This window comes from Leptonychotes weddellii, chromosome 8 (genome assembly GCF_054177405.1).
Source record: "Leptonychotes weddellii isolate Sample4059 chromosome 8, ASM5417740v2, whole genome shotgun sequence".
NCBI lineage: Eukaryota > Metazoa > Chordata > Mammalia > Carnivora > Phocidae > Leptonychotes > Leptonychotes weddellii.
In genome coordinates this window covers 69,731,642-69,749,629 of record NC_138376.1, presented here as the reverse complement: position 1 = coordinate 69,749,629, position 17,988 = coordinate 69,731,642, and the positions used below count along the sequence as shown (strand labels likewise).

At 34.8% G+C, this 17,988-nt stretch overlaps 1 protein-coding gene across 5 annotated transcripts in view; it reads left to right on the top strand.

Moving 5' to 3' along the window:
- Positions 1 to 17,988, top strand: part of EPHA7 (EPH receptor A7) — a 165,343-nt gene that overhangs the window by 117,511 nt on the left and 29,844 nt on the right. For all 5 annotated transcript variants that reach the window (XM_081828671.1, XM_006727564.2, XM_006727562.2 and 2 more), the window contains exon 6: positions 16,334 to 16,458. In XM_081828671.1, coding sequence (XP_081684797.1) covers positions 16,334 to 16,458 — 125 coding nt within the window. The remainder of the gene's footprint in view (positions 1 to 16,333; positions 16,459 to 17,988) is intronic.

The following is a 17,988-nucleotide window of genomic DNA, read 5'->3' as shown; positions in this document are numbered from 1 at the left end:
TGGGCGCCTGGGTGGCTCAGTTGGTTAAGCAACTGCCTTCGGCTCAGGTCATGATCCTGGAGTCCCTGGATCGAGTCCCGCATCGGGCTCCCTGCTCGGCAGGGAGTCTGCTTCTCCCTCTGACCCTCCCCCCTCTCATGTGCTCTCTCTCATTCTCTCTCTCTCAAATAAATAAATAAAATCTTTAAAAAAAAAAAAAGAAGTTTGGTTCTTATTCTAGAAGTCATGAAAAGCCAATTTTTAACAGCTTTCATTAGATAAAATTTGCATACAATAAAATTCATATGCTTCAACTGTATAATTCAGTGATTTTTAGTAAATTTACAGAGGTGTGTAACCATCACCATAATCCATAAAACACTTCTGTTACCCCCAGTAAGAGCCACCATGCCCATTTATAGTCACTCTTCATTCCTACCCTGTAGACCCAGCCAAATACTAATCTATTTTGTGTCTATATAAGATCATCTTTCTAAACATTTCATGTAATAGAATCATACAATGTGGGTCTTACACATCTGGAATTTTTCATTAGCATAATGTTTTTTGCGGTTCATCCAAGTTGTCCCATTTGGCAGGACCATTCATTTTTACAGATTAATACCATTCCCTTGTATATATTCTATTTTATCTGTTCATCAGTTGATGGACCTTTTGGTTGTTTCCATTTTTTTTGCTATATGAATAATGCTGTTGTGGACAGTCAGGTTTAAGAATTCATGTACACCTTTGTTTTCTCCTGAGTAGACAGATAAGAGTGGAATTACTGGGCCATATGGTAACTTTATATTTAACTCTTTAAAAATTACCAAACTGCTTTTCGAAAGTAGCTGCTCCATTTTGCATTTCCACCAACAATGTATAAGAGTTAGTTTTTCCACATCCTTATCAACACTTGTTATCATCCACCTTTTGATTGTAGCCATTCTCGTGGGTATCAAGTGATATCTTAATGTGGTCCTAATTTGCATTTCCTTAATGACTAATGAAAATGAGCTTCATCTTATGCAACCTTGAGGAAATTTGACTATTTTGAGGAGAAGAGGCTTGCAAAGGACAAATAGAAGAATTAGCTACACAGAAAAGCTAGAGGAGTATGTCATGGAAGCTGAGGAGAAAAGGAGAGAAAGATTAATAATATTATTGTTACCAAGAATCCAAGAAAGATGAGGACTGAGAACAGTACTATAGTGTGGATAGATGAGGGCATTGGTGGCCTTATTGGCAGGCAGCTCACTGGATAGAATGAGGTGGACTGAAACGAGACTGGAGAAGGCTGGTGCATGAATGGAAGTTGAAGAAATGGAGAAAGAGAACCTAGACAACTTTTTTTGACATATTTGTGTGTAATGGGGAGAAGTCTCTCTTCCATCTGCTGAGGAAAGGGAACGTAAGCTTGAGAAATAATTTTATCTTCATGGGAGAAAGTTGAGTTGATGTAAAATCTGCCAGGAAAAATCTCATGTGAGGAAGAGGTTGGTTATATAAAAAAGAGTGGGTCATTTGTAGCATAATAAATTTATTCATTTACTTAGCATACTAAACGCCTAAAATATGGATGGCGGTTCCTTGCTAGTACTATGCGTCAATGTGAGCCCCTCTTTTTCACATAGGAATTTCTCAAGTTTAAAATGGTTAAATGAAATAATGTCATTGAAAGATATTCTTATAAAAAGTTCTGTATTTATGTTAGCTAACATAAATATTCATGCTGTCTAGTAAATGTTTAAATCACCTGATACAACCTTTTCAGACCTGCTGTTGCCCTGCTCATGTTTCCTACAACTCTCTTGTCTATAGGGAAAAACCTTACCTGAAAATCACTCCCTGATGCAGCCAAACAATTTCCCACCTCACTCTTCTCCATGACGGATAAAAACCTAGTGGTGTCGTAAATATCTCGCCAAGTCCTCGTTTACATAACTTTACTCGTTACACAGATTTACGTGAGCTAGTCCCTTCGTTTAGGAATCTGAATGACTTCCTTTTGTCCTTACTGTTCTATGGTCAGAAGAGACATTCATTGAGGAGGTTGGGGAGAGGGGTGGGAATCAAGGGAATTATCTCCCTCTCCTCTGCTATGGGGAAGATGAGGGTGGCAGACACTGCACTTTCCTCTTTAAAATCAACTTCTTTCTTTTCATTATTGCTATTTTTTAGGGCAGCAGGACACCCAGCTTAAATTCTAAAAAAAATCCATTTCCAGTCTAGGGAATGGGATGAATGAGACATAAACAGAAGATTGCTAGAGCTTGCTGGGGAAGTTTGGCTTTCCTTATTTAGATAATGAGCATTCCACATTGCCTTTTTATTGTGTGCCAGCACTGTGGATGTGCGAGCTGTAGGAACAGCAACAGCGTCCTATTGCAGTCATGAGGGAAAGGACACAAGTATCATCTTTAAATCCTGCAGCCACTGAACAAAATACTGCAAACTGCCCATCTGCAGAATACATTTTTTTTTTTTTCCCTACTTGCAGCCAAACAGACTCCAAGTCAGGGGTACACAAACTTTTTCTGAAAAGTCCTGGATAGATAAAAAGTATTTTACATTTTACAGGCCATATTTTCTCTGTTGCAATTCCTCATCTTTGATATTTTAGCACAAGAACAGCCAGAGACTATATATAAACAGATAGATGCATCTATGTTCCAATTATTTATTTGTAAAAACAGTTGACTAGCCAGATTTGGCTCATGGCCACTGACCCCCTGCTCTAACTGATAAAAGGTAAAAGTGAAGATGTTTACGTAATTGTATTTATGTTCTAGTTAGTTACTGACATGGTTATTTCTTGGTGGCTGGATACTGTGTAGGAATAAAGTAAAAACTCCGTAGGTGGCAAGAGGAGGAGAGAAGCAGAAGGCAAGCAGAAGTTGATCAGTCTCTATCTCTGGCTAAGAGACCTCAGAATTTTAGGAGGATTTGGGAAGATCTTAATTCTCGTATGGAGCGCCTTGTTCAGTAGTAATTACAAACACATTGTAATCATTTTATTGGTTTTTCTGTTTAATACTAGCTCCTAGTATTAAAACTGGATTGTTTAACTCCTTTTCTGAACCAGTGTACAGTATTTGGGGTCAAATATGTGTTTGTGTGCTAACTTGGCAGCCAAAATGCTATGTATAATATTGTATCTATGAAAAATGAAGTCCAAATTACAAACATCTAAACCTCAAATTAACTTTTGGAACCAAACATTCATGAATCTGTAACTCTCCCTGCATAGAACTATTCATTATAAGCTAGATTTTCCCAGTGCATAGAAGTGACTCTTTGGGTATAAATTGGCCACTGGGGTAAACTCCATTAATTTTCTCTTGAAACTAAAATATTATTTAGTAAATTAATGCCACATTGCACCATTGGCATCATACAGGTTTAGGGAATTTAATGAAGTTTTCATTTATGCCTAACTTCCTAGGCAGTGGCTTATACACTGTGAAACAGCGACTTTAAAATACAAGCTGCAATGCTAGTTGAAATGTAGTTAGCAGATTCCATTAAACGAAGTGCTTCAGTTATAATAAATTCCTGAAGTCAACTAATAAATCACGACTGGTATTGAGAACTTATTATCAAGCAATATGAATTTGTTAAATTTATGCACATTGGAGAGAAAATTTGTTCAGAATACCTAGAGAAATTGAGATGATAACATTTTACACTTAACACAATTTAAATGAAGTAGTTTCAGTGAGTTTTGAGATACTTCAGGTTTATTCTTTTTCTTCTCTTCTGCCTTTTTTTTTTTAAAGATTTTATTTATTTATTTGAGACAGAATGAGAGAGAGAGAGAGCACATGAGAGGGGGGAGGGTCAGAGGGAGAAGCAGACTCCCCGCTGAGCAGGTAGCCCGATGCGGGGCTCGATCCAGGGACTCCAGGATCATGACCTGAGCCGAAGGCAGTCGCTTAACCGACTGAGCCAGTCAGGCGCCCCATCTTCTCCTCTTCCTTATCCTGAGCTTCTTCCTTCCTTTCCCTTTCCTTCTTTCTTTCCTTCTTGAATAATTCAACTTATAATAGAATGGGATTAAAATTAAAATCAAAATTAATTGTGAGTAACACCACCAGAGTGATGATATGGGGGAAAAATGTAAAAATAAATAAATAAATAAAATGAACAAAACCACAAATGGGGAACAACTTCTGCAAAAAATAAAATGGTTAGATAATATTTTAGAAAGTAGGATGGTTTGGATACATACGAATTTTAAGCCTAGAGAAAAATAGAGTAAAAAACAATTCATACCAGAGTAGAAGATACAGAGGAGAGAGAATAAAAAGAAAAAGTAAAAAAGTATGAAATCGATAGCAGCCAGAGTATAATGGAATTGGTCATTCTCTTCAATCATTATCAAAAACATTGAGATAGAGTAAAAGAATGGCATAATATGGAACTGTCAATCTTATATTTGCTGCCTTAGGTTTTGTATTGTATGACTTTAAACACATGTATATCATTCTATAAGTGGATTCACCCTCAATTATGTATCATATAATGAAGTGGCTTTCAAAATAAGTTTAATATATTTATTAATAGTAATTTACAGAGGCATACTGTATATCTTTACTTTGGTACATTCATACATACAAACACTCACATGTGAAACATTTTTATGAAACTATCATCATATGCAATGAACACTCAATTGTTATTCTCTTTTATTAATTTTTTAAAGATTTTGGTAGCAATACATTGTATTGATTTTACAATAATGAAAAATAGTGGTATCCTGGAAGAGGATTTGGGGGAGGAACTCATGAGCTCTGAATGCAGTGGACTCACATAGCAAGCACACAGTGGCAGTCAGGAATGCAAGTTTTGTTCTAATGGAAAATATGATGTTTTCTGAAAGTATATAACAAACACACTGCTTTAAGGCAAAACTCATGTCTCCTCTTTCTTTAATATTCTTCTTATTGACAATGTTCCTCTTTGTAAACAACCTACATGTTTAAATACATGCATTACTTCTGAAAAATAATCTGTGTATTTCCAGAATATTGTTATGATATACTGAACAATATTTTAAACATCGTGTAGATATTTAGGGGAGGAATTAATGAGCTTGCTTAGCCACAAATTTACACCTATGTATACGTGTATAAAATATTAGTATATATTATTACATAACTTAAGAATATTCATGTGATTTCATGATATATGTAATAGTGTATAAATTAAACTTATCTAAATAAGGGGTTATAGTCATGTACATATTGTAAGGCAATATAGAGTAATCGAATACAAAAATCAAATAAAATAATTTAAACAGTCTATTTAAAATCAATTAATAAGATATTCATGTTATAAAGAATGTAGATAGTTATGAATATTATAATTAAAGATATTCACAACATAAGCATTTGGACTAAATTAACGTTTCAAAAATTGTCAACTGGTATTACAATATTGTTGTGATTGAAATACAACACAATTCTCTCTTCATTTATAATAAAACATGTTCTAAGACCAATGAAAATGTACACAACTGAAAATATTATTTTGATGACATGTAAGGGAGGTTTTGGTCATTAACAAATGTGTGTGTGTATATATATTTATACACCCACACATATCTCTTATTCTATTTAAGGGTTCATTTTAATTATTAAAAAAGGTCTGGTTGTGGGCCGTAGTCACATTGTTGGCCTTATAAATAACGTAGTCTTTAAGATGTTGACAGAAAAATAAGTTAATTTGGATTTGGAGAAGTAAATATTTACATGTTTGAGGCAGATGTAAATAGAAAGAATTTAGACAGGGAAAGAATTTCAGTGTAGATAAAGAAAAAGATGAATAAAAGCTCTGCACTGTAATGTGAGAGCAACATATTTTCCTAAACCAGAATAGACTGATTTTGAATCTTAATTCTGCTACTTACTGTGGCATCCTAGGGAATTTGTTTAAACTGTCCAAGCCTCAACTTCCTCAACTACAAAATGGGAAAATAATATGCACTTTGCATAGCTATTGTAAAGTAAATATGACATATAAGTATGACAGTAAGTATGCAAATAAAGTGATTATTTGAATGTCTGATAAATAAATAAATAATAAATAACATAGTCTTTAGCTATCTATGGATTCCTAGAAAATTAGAGATGGAGCCAGATTACCTGATAGAACGTGTGATGGTGGTTTTTAAAAACTATCCTTCAAAATATTTGCTTTCTTACCACCCAAAATAGAGAAGAGGTTTGCTTCACCTGTATTTTGCTCTCAATTCAATATGTATTACAATATTTTTTAAAAAATGCTTATTGTTGGTCTCTTTCCTGGTTTGATAGTTATTTCATTTTTTTAAGGATATATCCCTTCCAAATGACTTAACATTAATGTCTTTCTGTCTAGCTGGTACATATAAAATAGTATAAATTATAGAAATTGGTCGTTTCTAAATTTTAGAGATTGAATAAAAATTCTCAAGATAATTTTTAAAAATGTAACTGTTGTCAGCATTTATTATGGAGAGCACTGGAACCCCACCTTGAAATGACAATTTATGTTCCTCCCAAAGCTGCAAAAGAATTGTTCTCAAACTCAGCTGTACATTAGCTTCATCTGAGAAGCCTTTGAAAAATACTGATGCCTGACTCTGACCTTAGAGTATTCTGAAATGAGTCCCAGGCATCCATAAATCCAATACAGACAAAAAAGTATAGGATAATAATACATAATATTTTGTTTTGAGTTCTTAGCATGTGCCAGGAATGGTCTTCAGTATTTAGTATGTATCTGTATACGAAATTTCTAGAACAATTCTATTTTTGAAGTATGCAATCTAATTATAGCTATTTGAAAGCCGAGAAAGCTGAGGCACAGGGGGGTTCAGTTCCTTGCTCAAGGTTGCACAATTTGCAAATAAACAATGGAACCTGTGAACAAATCCAGTAGACTAGTTCACGGGGGCCATGCCCTACACTCCTACACTCTACTGCTTCTCTAAGTTTCCTGCCTCCAAGGAACATCAGAGTAGCAGGGGAGATTTTCAAAAACTACAAAATAACTAAATGTTACATCGTGTAGTACTGTCAACAGGGAAATAGTATTTTAGGGAAAAAGAGTAATAATTCTGTATTAGCTGAAGCAGAATGATTCAATAAGTTGTGACTTATTGGTGGAGGCCACTAGAGAGAAATCATAGGCTCAGTCTTGAATCTGGCTCTGTTGTTATTTAGTTAATATAAAGTTATCTCTTGCAGATTATAGACTTGACGGCAACATTCTTGATAATTAGTTTAATATGTAGTTATACCAAGTAGTGAATTAGAAATGATTTTTTTTTTTTGAAACAGAGAAAGTTTTGTGTGGCTTGCTCTTAACTGCCTCCCAAGAATTTACTGGCACTTGGTTCACATCTCATCTAGGCTATTATATTTACTTGTGCATTCAAAATGTACATATTCACATTTTAACTCATTTTCTACATTTAAATCTCCTTGAAAGTGACAACTTTGGCCTCATCATCTTTGTGGCCCATTCAATTATTTGTTTATACTATATGAAGTCATGAAAAATTTTATGTTGAATTTATAAATGAATGAAACTCTCATCAGAAATCAATAACAATGTTGTTAGAGTGATCTTACCTTCTGGGCATTTTAGTGTAACAGTGAAGGATACTTAAGACTAATGCTAGAATTCTTTTAAAAGACACTGCTACTCAGAATGCTAATATATGATAAGTGGCTTGCCCCAGAAAGAAAATCACCAAGGAGCCTGCAAAGAAAAAGAAATGCTTCTTTCATCAGGAAAGTTTTGCTAAGTAAAAGATGTCAGCTGAGCAATAACAAAAAAGTACTTGCTGCCATAGATGTACATTTGACACAAATTCCTCACCTCTACATAGGCCACTGACTTGCAGCTGCACTTGGAGTAGCCAGTCTGCACTTAGAGTGGTACCGTCTTAAACATTTAAGTGATAATAAATTTATTTATTACTCATTTCCTTTTATGAAGCAATGACTCTAAATGAGTTTTAACAATGGCCACATTTTGCCTATTCAGTCCAAATAACTTCACTCACCTTTTTTCACTGGCAAGCGCTAGACTGCTCTGAAATATTATATTCTCCTTAGAAGATTCATATTAAATACTGTTTTACCAGCAGTTTCATTGTGTCATAATATACAAGAGAAAAAAATGGGAAAGGCCCATGCTTACTGATAAAGGCCTGGTCAAGTACATCATAGTATAATAAACACAGCTGATGAAAGAGCTATGCAGATCCGCATGTGTTTAATAATGCAATTTTTTAAATGAAGTATAAGAGAAAACATCAAGGGTTTGAACTGTGCTATGAGAATAATGCCATTCGTGTAAAAAATGCATATACTTGTACACACCTAGACTATTTCTGGAAAGATTTCAAAGAAACTGCTAAGAGTGGTTGCTTTAGAGAAGGGTAACTTTGTGACATGGGACCAGATGAGGAGGGAGTCTTACACCTTTTGAATTTTGTAGCATATACATGAATTTGCCCTTTTGAAAAAAACGTAATTAAAAAAAATCTCTACTCAGTTTGACCTCTTCTGATATCTGCAGGTTCTAGGACTATTGTATTGAGCAGATCCCTCAGGGTCTCTTCATCATTATGGCACATCGGGAATTCTTAACAAATGTTAAATGAATGAATGACTGCTCAGCTTTCCTCCTTCTAGTGTCTGCTCTCGCCTGGAATTATCATGCTGTAGTTGAAAACAGATGGGAAGTAGAACTTAAAAACATGGGATTCAATCTAAAATCTGCCCCCTGAGCAGATGCCACTTAATTTCTGTAACCCTGAGCTTCTTCACCAATAAAATGGAACAGTACCTACTTCACAGGGCTGTAGTACAGAAGGAAAAAGATCATATACATATATATTATTATATAAAGAAGATTATATATATGAATATTGCCAACTGTAAGGATTTATAGAAATGCCACAGTGCCCCGCATGTAATAAATGCCAAACATATATATGTTAAATAGAACGTGGTCCCCAATTTGCAATGGGTTCGACTTACAATTTTTTAACTTTACAAGGGCGCAACTGTGATACATATTTACTAGAAACAGTACTTCGAATTCTGAATTTTGATCTGTTCCTGGGCTAGTGATATGTGGTATGATCCTCTCTTGTGATACTGCTCAGCAGCCCTGAGCTGCAGCTCCCATTTAGCCACACAATCCAAGGGTGAACAGCTGATATGCTTACAACCATTGTGTTTTTCACTTTCGGTACAGTATTCAATAAACTAGATGAGATGCTCAGTACCTTATTATAGAATAGGCTTTGTGTTAGATGATTTTGCTCAAGTGTAGTCTAATCTAAGTGTTCTGAGCATGTTTAAGGTGGCCTAGGCTAAGCTATGATGTTTGGTAGGTTAGATGTATTTAACGCATTTTCAACTTAGAATATTTTCAACTTAGATGGGTTTATCTGGCCATAACCCCATCGTAAGTTGAGGGAAGATCTGTGGTAAAAAGTAGCATATCCTATTGATTAAAAAGATAGATGAAATGTATGACTTAATATCAAGGGTCCCTTAACCTCTCTGAATTGTTGTATTAGGTGATCATTTAGTTACTCCTTTGTAGGTATGACTGGCTTGAATAGTATAGCTAGTTTTGGGAAGCTGCCTATTTTATACCTCCTGGTTATATAATATTTCATTTTATTTACATTGAGAATTACAATTACATTGTAATTATACGAAAATTACAAATTAACGGCTCATCAGTTAACATTTTGGAAGTTAGCAGGAGTTCCAATATATGTTTAGGACCAATAGCCACAGTAGCTTTCTCCACAACCCTTACCTCCTTGCCGTTATGGCATTTTACATAGAGATTCTGCCAGGAAGTGCTAACTCCTATGGTAATTAATTAAACATGCAAACAATTGGTTCTTAATCATCAGATGATAACAGAGAAGAAAATTTTATTCTCAGCAAAATGTTTTGTCAGATCATTTTTACAAAGATGTTGTGACTATTGCTTTAAAGAAAAAAGCCATTCTTAGTTATTCAAAGAGTGGAGAAGTGACTTTTGTTGTTCCGGTCATGTATTTTATCACTCTACTGGAAATGTATTGACATGACTTACATATATACTTGACTTGGATTACAATCCGGGGTGCTTTCTTTTCCTGTGCTGTTAGGTTCAACATCATATTCACTTTTTCAGAGAACTTTCAGATCTTATTTTTAGCTCTTACTGAAGTTGTCTTTTTAATAATTGTTTTTAAATTTATTTAGAAATCTCTTCTGTGATATATCTTATTATATTGTATATCTTACATTTTGAATAAAACATCATCATCCTAATGGGTGTGTTAAATAGGTAGCAATGCAAAGTATGTAGTTTAATTTTGAAAAAGATCAATTCTTTTTCCACTGATTTTTTTCAACTACTTACAGAATGAGACTTGTCTGTTTTAGGCACAGATCATGCTTCTATCCAACCAAAAATAATTTGACAGACATCTGTTGCAAATGAATTGTTCATAATTGCTGCAGACTCAATTGCCCTTAGTCCCTGCACTTTTTCTTTCATATAAAATTTTGTATTTATTGCTCATAATATTATTAGTGACCCTGTTTTTTTCATACCTAGCAAGTTAAAGTTAGTGAAATCACGTGTTAGAACTTTTTTAAAAGATTTATTTATTTATTAGAGAGAGATAGAGCACATGCATGAGTGGGGGGAGGGGCAGAGGGAGAACATCCTAAAGCGGACACCCCACTGAGCGTGGAGCCCCACAGGGACACTCAATTTCAGGACCCTGAGATCATGATCTGAGCCAAAACCAAGAGTCGGATGCTTAACCGACTGAGCCACCCAGGTGCCTCACATGTTAGAATTTTTATGTATTCTAACATACCCTAAAAATGAAATTGATAAGTTACATGATACTCAACTGGATCATGTCTACTTATGGCCTAGTGTTTGTTCTTGAAGTAAATTTCTATATATTTTTATACATTTGTCCTGTAGTGTAAAAATGAAACATCTGTGGGGAAGAGTAAGAAAGCTAAAAGTTGCATTATAAAATGCTAAGCTCCTAAGAATACACATATTTGTTATTTCACGGATTGTTAAAAATGCATTCCAGGGATGCCTGGGTGGCTCAGTTGGTTAAGTGTCTGCCTTCGGCTCAGGTCATGATCCCAGGGTCCTGGGATCAAGCCCCACATCGGGCTCCCTGCTCAGCAGGAAGCCTGCTTCTCCCTCTCCCTCTGCCTGCAACTCTGCCTGCTTGTTCTCTCCCCCTCTCTCTCTCTCCCTCTCACATAAATAAATAAAATCTTTTAAAAAAAAATGAATTCTGTACTGGATAGCAAATAAAGCATTAAGTAAAGACTATTACTCTATTATTGTCAGATTTGCATTTAACTATGTTCTAAAAATTTCATTTTTACTTTTTGTATTTACTTAATGGAAATCTAACAACTGTCAATAGATTTAACAATTTGAAATGCATGGTGAAAGGTCATTTCATGCTTGTTGACTCATCTTACCTCATTGTATTGTTTAGAAATACAAATACTATTTTTTCACTCACCATTCTTTATTGAAATTCAGTGAGAACACTTAACTGTAGCAAAAATAATGACTAGTATAAATAAATTACTTTTTAAATCCAAAATCAAATTCATGAGCTTCATTGAAGTTCTATTACAAACACACACACACATCTTTCTTCCAAATGTGTATTGGAGATTTTTTTCCTATAAGATACTGCATTCTGAGTCCTAATTAAGATCAAAATTCCTTGACTCCATGCTATTTCAACGTAAAGTCTGACGGATCACACTATTAAACTATCCTATTTTATCTATTTTTTTCATAGACTTCATTAAAATGCCAGTAAGTCTATTTTTTTTTTTTGTTTTTTTACTATGTGTATTAACTTTCTCTTGCTACCATAAAAAAAACTACCACAGAAACCTTAAAGCAACACCCATTTATTTTCTTCGAGTTCTATGGGTCAGAAGTCTGAGTGCAGTGGGGCTGGCCTCTTATCTCGAGGCTCTGGGGAAGCATGTCCAAGTCCATTCATGTTGTCAGAATTTGGGGCTTTTGTACTTGCAGAACTCTGGCCTCCACTTCCCTTCCTCTGTCAACCAGGGCCAGTCTCTGATCCTAAAATCTACGATCCTAAAAGCCCTATATCTTCTCATGTATCCCATGTGGCCCCTCCAGCAATGGCAGGTTGATTTCCTCTCATGTTTCAGATCTCCCTGGCTCCTTCTTCTATAGCATTTCTCTGACCCTGGCTGGAGAAATTTCTCTGCTCCTAAGGGCTGACATGATTAGATTGGGCCCACTGGCAAAGATCCAGGATAATATCTTTATTGTAAAGTCTATAACCTTAATTATATCTGCAGTGTCCCTTTTGCCATGTAATGTTGCATATTCACATGTTCCAGAAATTAGACTATGGACATCTTTAGAGGGCCATTCACCTAATAATGCAGTGTTTTTAAATTGTCTTTTCCCTCCACTTCATGCTGGGAAATTTTTCCATACCTGTAGGTAAATTTAATATTTTAGTGGGAAAAAAATGGAGATTGATGAATATTTTCCATCTTGTAATTTAAATATATCTGCTATACTTGGATTTTAATTAGAAATTGATGAAGGGGCGCCTGGGTGGCTCAGTCGTTAAGCGTCTGCCTTCGGCTCAGGTCATGATCCCAGAGTCCTGGGATCCAGTCCCACATCGGGCTCCCTGCTCAGTGGGAAGCCTGCTTCTTCCTCTCCCACTCCCCTGCTTGTGTTCCCTCTCTCGCTTCGTCTCTCTCTGTCAAATAAATAAAATCTAAAAAAAAAAAAAAGAAATTGATTAAGATCAAAAATCTTACACCAGTGCTTGAAGCTCAAAATCTGTAAATTGTTGATTGGTTCAAGTCTGTACATAAACCCACCATTCTTACTGATTATTTTTAAATTCAAAGCCTTTTACTAATAATTGCAGCCTACAGATTTTACCTTTTGATCTGTTATTAGATTTCTGATTTCCTTTTGCATCAATTTCATCAACTTTGTTCTTATGCTGTTAAGATTTTCCACTTGAACCACAGAAACCATTTTCCGAATTTTCTAAGATTGTCTTTCACTGTCAATTGCAGAGACTCTGTATATGTCCCCGATAAGTCGTGAAAATCTTCCATGTGTTTCTTCTGTTGAAATTAATTCTTATATTTGAATATCGCTAGAAACTTAGGTGAGAAATGAATCTGTTAATCATTTGTTAGGAACCTATTAAAGGGGCACCTGTGTGGCTCAGTTGTTAAGCATCTGCCTTCGGCTCAGGTCGTGATTCCAGGGTCTTGGGATCGAGCCCCGAGTCGGGCTCCCTGCTCAGTGGGAAGCCTGCTTCTCCCTCTCCCACTCCCCTTGCTTGTGTTCCCTCTCTCACTGTGTCTCTGTCAAATAAAATCTTTAAAAAAAAAACAAAAAAACCTTTAAAATTTTATATTTAAAAGCTCCTCTCTATGTGGTATTTGTTTTCCTGCATTTTCCAATTTAGGAAATTTATTATTGTTTTACTATTTATTAGCTTCACATCAATTCCCATTACAGTAGATTTTGTATGACTTTGCTAATTACAAAAATTATAATTTAAATATCACAACACCTAATTGGGTTTTAAGTATGTATATAATTTACTTGTAGACATTTCTTTTCAAAATTAACTTCAGATTGTAGTTAATTGGGTATTTTGGTGTAACAGTGAGCGTATTGGTGAAATTGTTACAATATGATTAATTTAAATCAACTATATTAAGCATAGAAATCATTATGTCTTAAGATTAAAGAACCTTATGCCACTTCAATTTTACTTTTACATAGAAGTTTATCTGAAAATAATGACTCTGTTAGAATCCACTTGCTTAGAGATGTTTTTGTTTATAAGGTATAGATCCTTATGCCAAAGATATTGAAACTCAAGGGAAAATATTATCAATTCTCCTGTACCAAAATGTTGCATTTGAAGGACATAAGACAAAGATATTTCCTATCTTGCATTTTGCCTATTCTCAAAGGCGATGTGTTAGTACTTCTAGCTCTGACCCTCTTAAATGTGTGACTCTATATTGTATCAGCAGGGGACGCATTTTTAAAAAGGATATATCCAGAAAATCAGGAGTATAGTCATTTATAGATGTGGCTCCTTGTACAAAAGAGGGAAAAGTCACTATTAGTGGTGTGATATGGGTTTTAAAATACCATATATTACAAATGTATTTTTGACATCTTTTTCTCCCAACCCCCAAATTACCATAATTTTATTGGTAAAAGTTCTTTTCCAGGATGAAATAATGAATATAATTTTAGTGTGTAACTTGCAGAAATCAAATCTCGTTCTATACTTAGATTTTGCTGCGACGTGTCAGAAACTAAATGAGGTACATCTATACCCCACGTCTCCTCCATACCCTGGAGAATTCAGTGTCTCTTCACCTTACTTTTTAGGATAAAGACTAAGCAAAGTGTCGTATAGTTTGCTTTACACTGAAAATCACATTAAGCTAGGTGTGTTGTTTGAAAGAGGCCTACTGGCACCTCCTAGCTCTCTACCTGTTTCCAGCAAATGTATTTCCAAATGGCACACATATCATAAACCCTGATCAGAGACCAGCAGCCTCACTGAGTAATTCAGTGTATTAGCTACTGCAGTATTCTTATCTGTGCTGCATTCTATTTTTTTACTAAAGTTTAAATACAGATTTTTCTGAATGATTTTAAGCAAATTAGACTATTGGAAATTATTTGCTAAGTAGAAGCTCACCTCAAAATTCGTTGGGGTTTCTGTTTCCCCAGGCTATGGCTTGAGGACGCAGCCTCTTGAACATCTCAGGCGACTGAAATATGCTAAGCATGTTCTGGATGGAGAGACAAATCACTTTAGAAACAAATGCTTCTCCGCTGCATAGATTCAGGTTTTAAAAGTCATGGCAAAAATAGGATTTCTTATTAGAAATTTGTTTCATTGGAAACATATCAGAAACGCATTTAGTCTGTAAACACAGTCTGCTGAGTACTTCAGCTGCAATCCCCCTAAAGGGAAAGTTGTTCCACTTAATCTGCCCTAGTTACGCTTCTGTTAGTAATCTGAGAGGAAATGGGAATCATGCATCTTCCATGTCCTTCCCTCAAAATCGCCACGCCAGAAAGAAGTGAAAAATGTTTTTCCTAGACATTGATATGAGCAAATATTAAGAAGTAGAAGTAACAAAATAAAGTCAAAGGGATAAACATCTGAAGCTTGCTTAAACAGCTTTGGCCCCATATAATTGCTTTTCTGTCAGCAGGATTATTAACAATTTTGGACATCTGAAAATTAAATTAACAGCCTGAAAATATTTTACAGAATGAGATAGAGCATGATACATGAAACATAATGACCCCACTGAAATTCAGCCAAGCCAGTGCAGCTACTCATTTAGACAGAGAAGACAACTAGTTAATCATTACCGAGCAAATTAGACAGAGCAAATTAGTTTGCTACATTCCACAGTCTTAGCTACCAAAAAGAATATATGCCACTAATGAGAATGAAAGGATTCTAAGCATATTATTATCTATATAGAAAGAGCAAAATTGTAGCTTGAATTGCTTCTATCAAAGCTTGAAACCTAGGTTACATAGACAGAAATTACATGTGCAAGAGTCTGTATGTGTGTGTGTGTGGGTGTGTTCACACACATTTAAATAGCGGCAGCTTTAGCGTTCTCTTGCATCTTGACCTAATGAAGTGTAAAAAATTTATCCCAAGGTTAATTGGAATTCTTTGGTAATACACACACACACACACACACACACGCACAAACACACACACACACAGTTAAAACCTAAAAACATTTTTAAAAAGTGTGATCCCTTTAATTGAAGACTAAAGTAGCCATTTCTATAATTTTTTCTTACACAGTATTAAACTATTTTTTCTTTTAAAAAGTGTATTGCCACTGCATGTGAAGTAAATATTTGGACTTAGTTTATCACTGGAGATTAATCTGAAATCATATTTTGTAGCCTTAATTAGCATTCATTTGCTTAATTGTCATTCTCAGCCCCATCATTTCCATTTTTCACTAACTTGAACAATGCTATCTTCTGCTGTTTGCACTTTAATTTAAATTTCTATTAAGGTTTATGAACAGTAATAAGGTCCTGTTTGAATATTCATTAGCTTCTGAATTGTGAGCTATGAAAAGGTGCTTTCTTTTACCTTAATGAAACTGGCACAGCATGGGACTGATCAGTTGTGACATTTGATTTGAGGCATCCAGTGAATTTTCTCATTGTTTATTGACATGTCTTGTCCAAACAGCTCCCTCGCAAGTGAGCGGAGTGATGAAGGAGAGGGTGCTGCAGCGGAGTGTCGAGCTTTCCTGGCAGGAACCAGAGCATCCCAATGGAGTCATCACCGAATATGAAATCAAGTATTACGAGAAAGTAAGTGCTAAGAACAGCTGAAATGTGCAGCCGATGTATCTCATGTCATCCTACTGCACTGTAGACTAAACTTGGTCATTATGCCAACTATTTGGAGCTGTTTTGAAATTCAGAGTTAATTTTAGCCATTTTTAATAACCGTCCTCTTGCATCTCAGGCTCATCATTATAATTATGATTTCTGTGTATTAAGTTTCTGGGTTACACAAAGGAGAATATCCCATTAGTAGTATATTTGTTCAATTTTTGATATAATAATTAGATATAGAATGTGTTAGTACCATAGGACCACGCAGCCCAACGCATTTTTTGAAAAATGGTTCTTTTAGGATCTCAGCTTGGGCCTTTAATGATGTCTTTATTTTATGTGGTTTCATTGATAATGATGGTGGCCTCAAATAATTTAGTAATTTGAACAAATAAAAATATTTTCCGTAATATAATGTAGTTTCTCCAAATTTCAGAATCAAATGATGATATCCCGCTCCTTTAAATTCCTCCTGAAATTTATTCTACCTATTTCATACTAATCATATCTACCACTTCTTCACATTCCTTTCTCCATGAAAAATAGGATGGCTAAAACCCAAATGCTGCCCTTTAGTTCCTTCATAATGGCTGAATTTTAGTAAATAGTGATATAATTGAATGTATGAGTGCCTTTATTTCTGACCCATCTGGAGGAGGGTGGGGACCCTGTTTACAAATTATTATATAGACTCCACTTCACAGAAAGACCTGGTTCAAGGTTTGAAACACAGAAACCATTACTCTTACTAATATTAATATTAGTAATTAATATTAATGTTATTAATACAAGGGTTACTTATTGACTTCAGTAAGTTAGCTAAAGTGCTGTAATATATATACATAGCCATTTTAACCATTTAGACAGAATTTCAAAATAGGAGCCAAGCTTTGGAAAATCTTGGAGGCTGAATTGACTTGATTGATTAATTTAAATGCATACAGCGCATTGGCAATAGATACATTTTTTCCCTTTGAAGAAAAAACAGTTTAAGATTAGTTTCAATGTTTAGATTAAGTTTACAATATTTTTGCTTATTATTTTCATTATGAATTCATGACTTCCAATGCCAAAGTTACATTTTAAATACCTTATTTTTGTACCAGGAAATACATTTCTTGCCCCATCAAATGTGTTTCTGAGGGAATCCTTATTTTTACTGTTGGTTTTGTTATGTCTGTTTTCCAGTGAGCTCTTAAGAGTTTATAGTCAGTCCCTTCTGGAATTTTATCAGATTTCAAAAGCAATGAAATACATTTTAAAAATATGGTAGGGGGTAAATGAGAGTAAAGTTTCTCACAGTGCAAGGAAATATTTTGCACATCCATAGTCTGGATTAAATTTGTTCAAATATTTTCTTTTCTATTTTGCATGACAAAAACAGAATGTATCCACATTTGCTGAACTTACAAATTAGGCAATTATTAGAACAGAATAATATATTGCATTGTAACATATGTAAGCATGTGATCTCTAGATATTATGTCATCTAATATCAGTTAT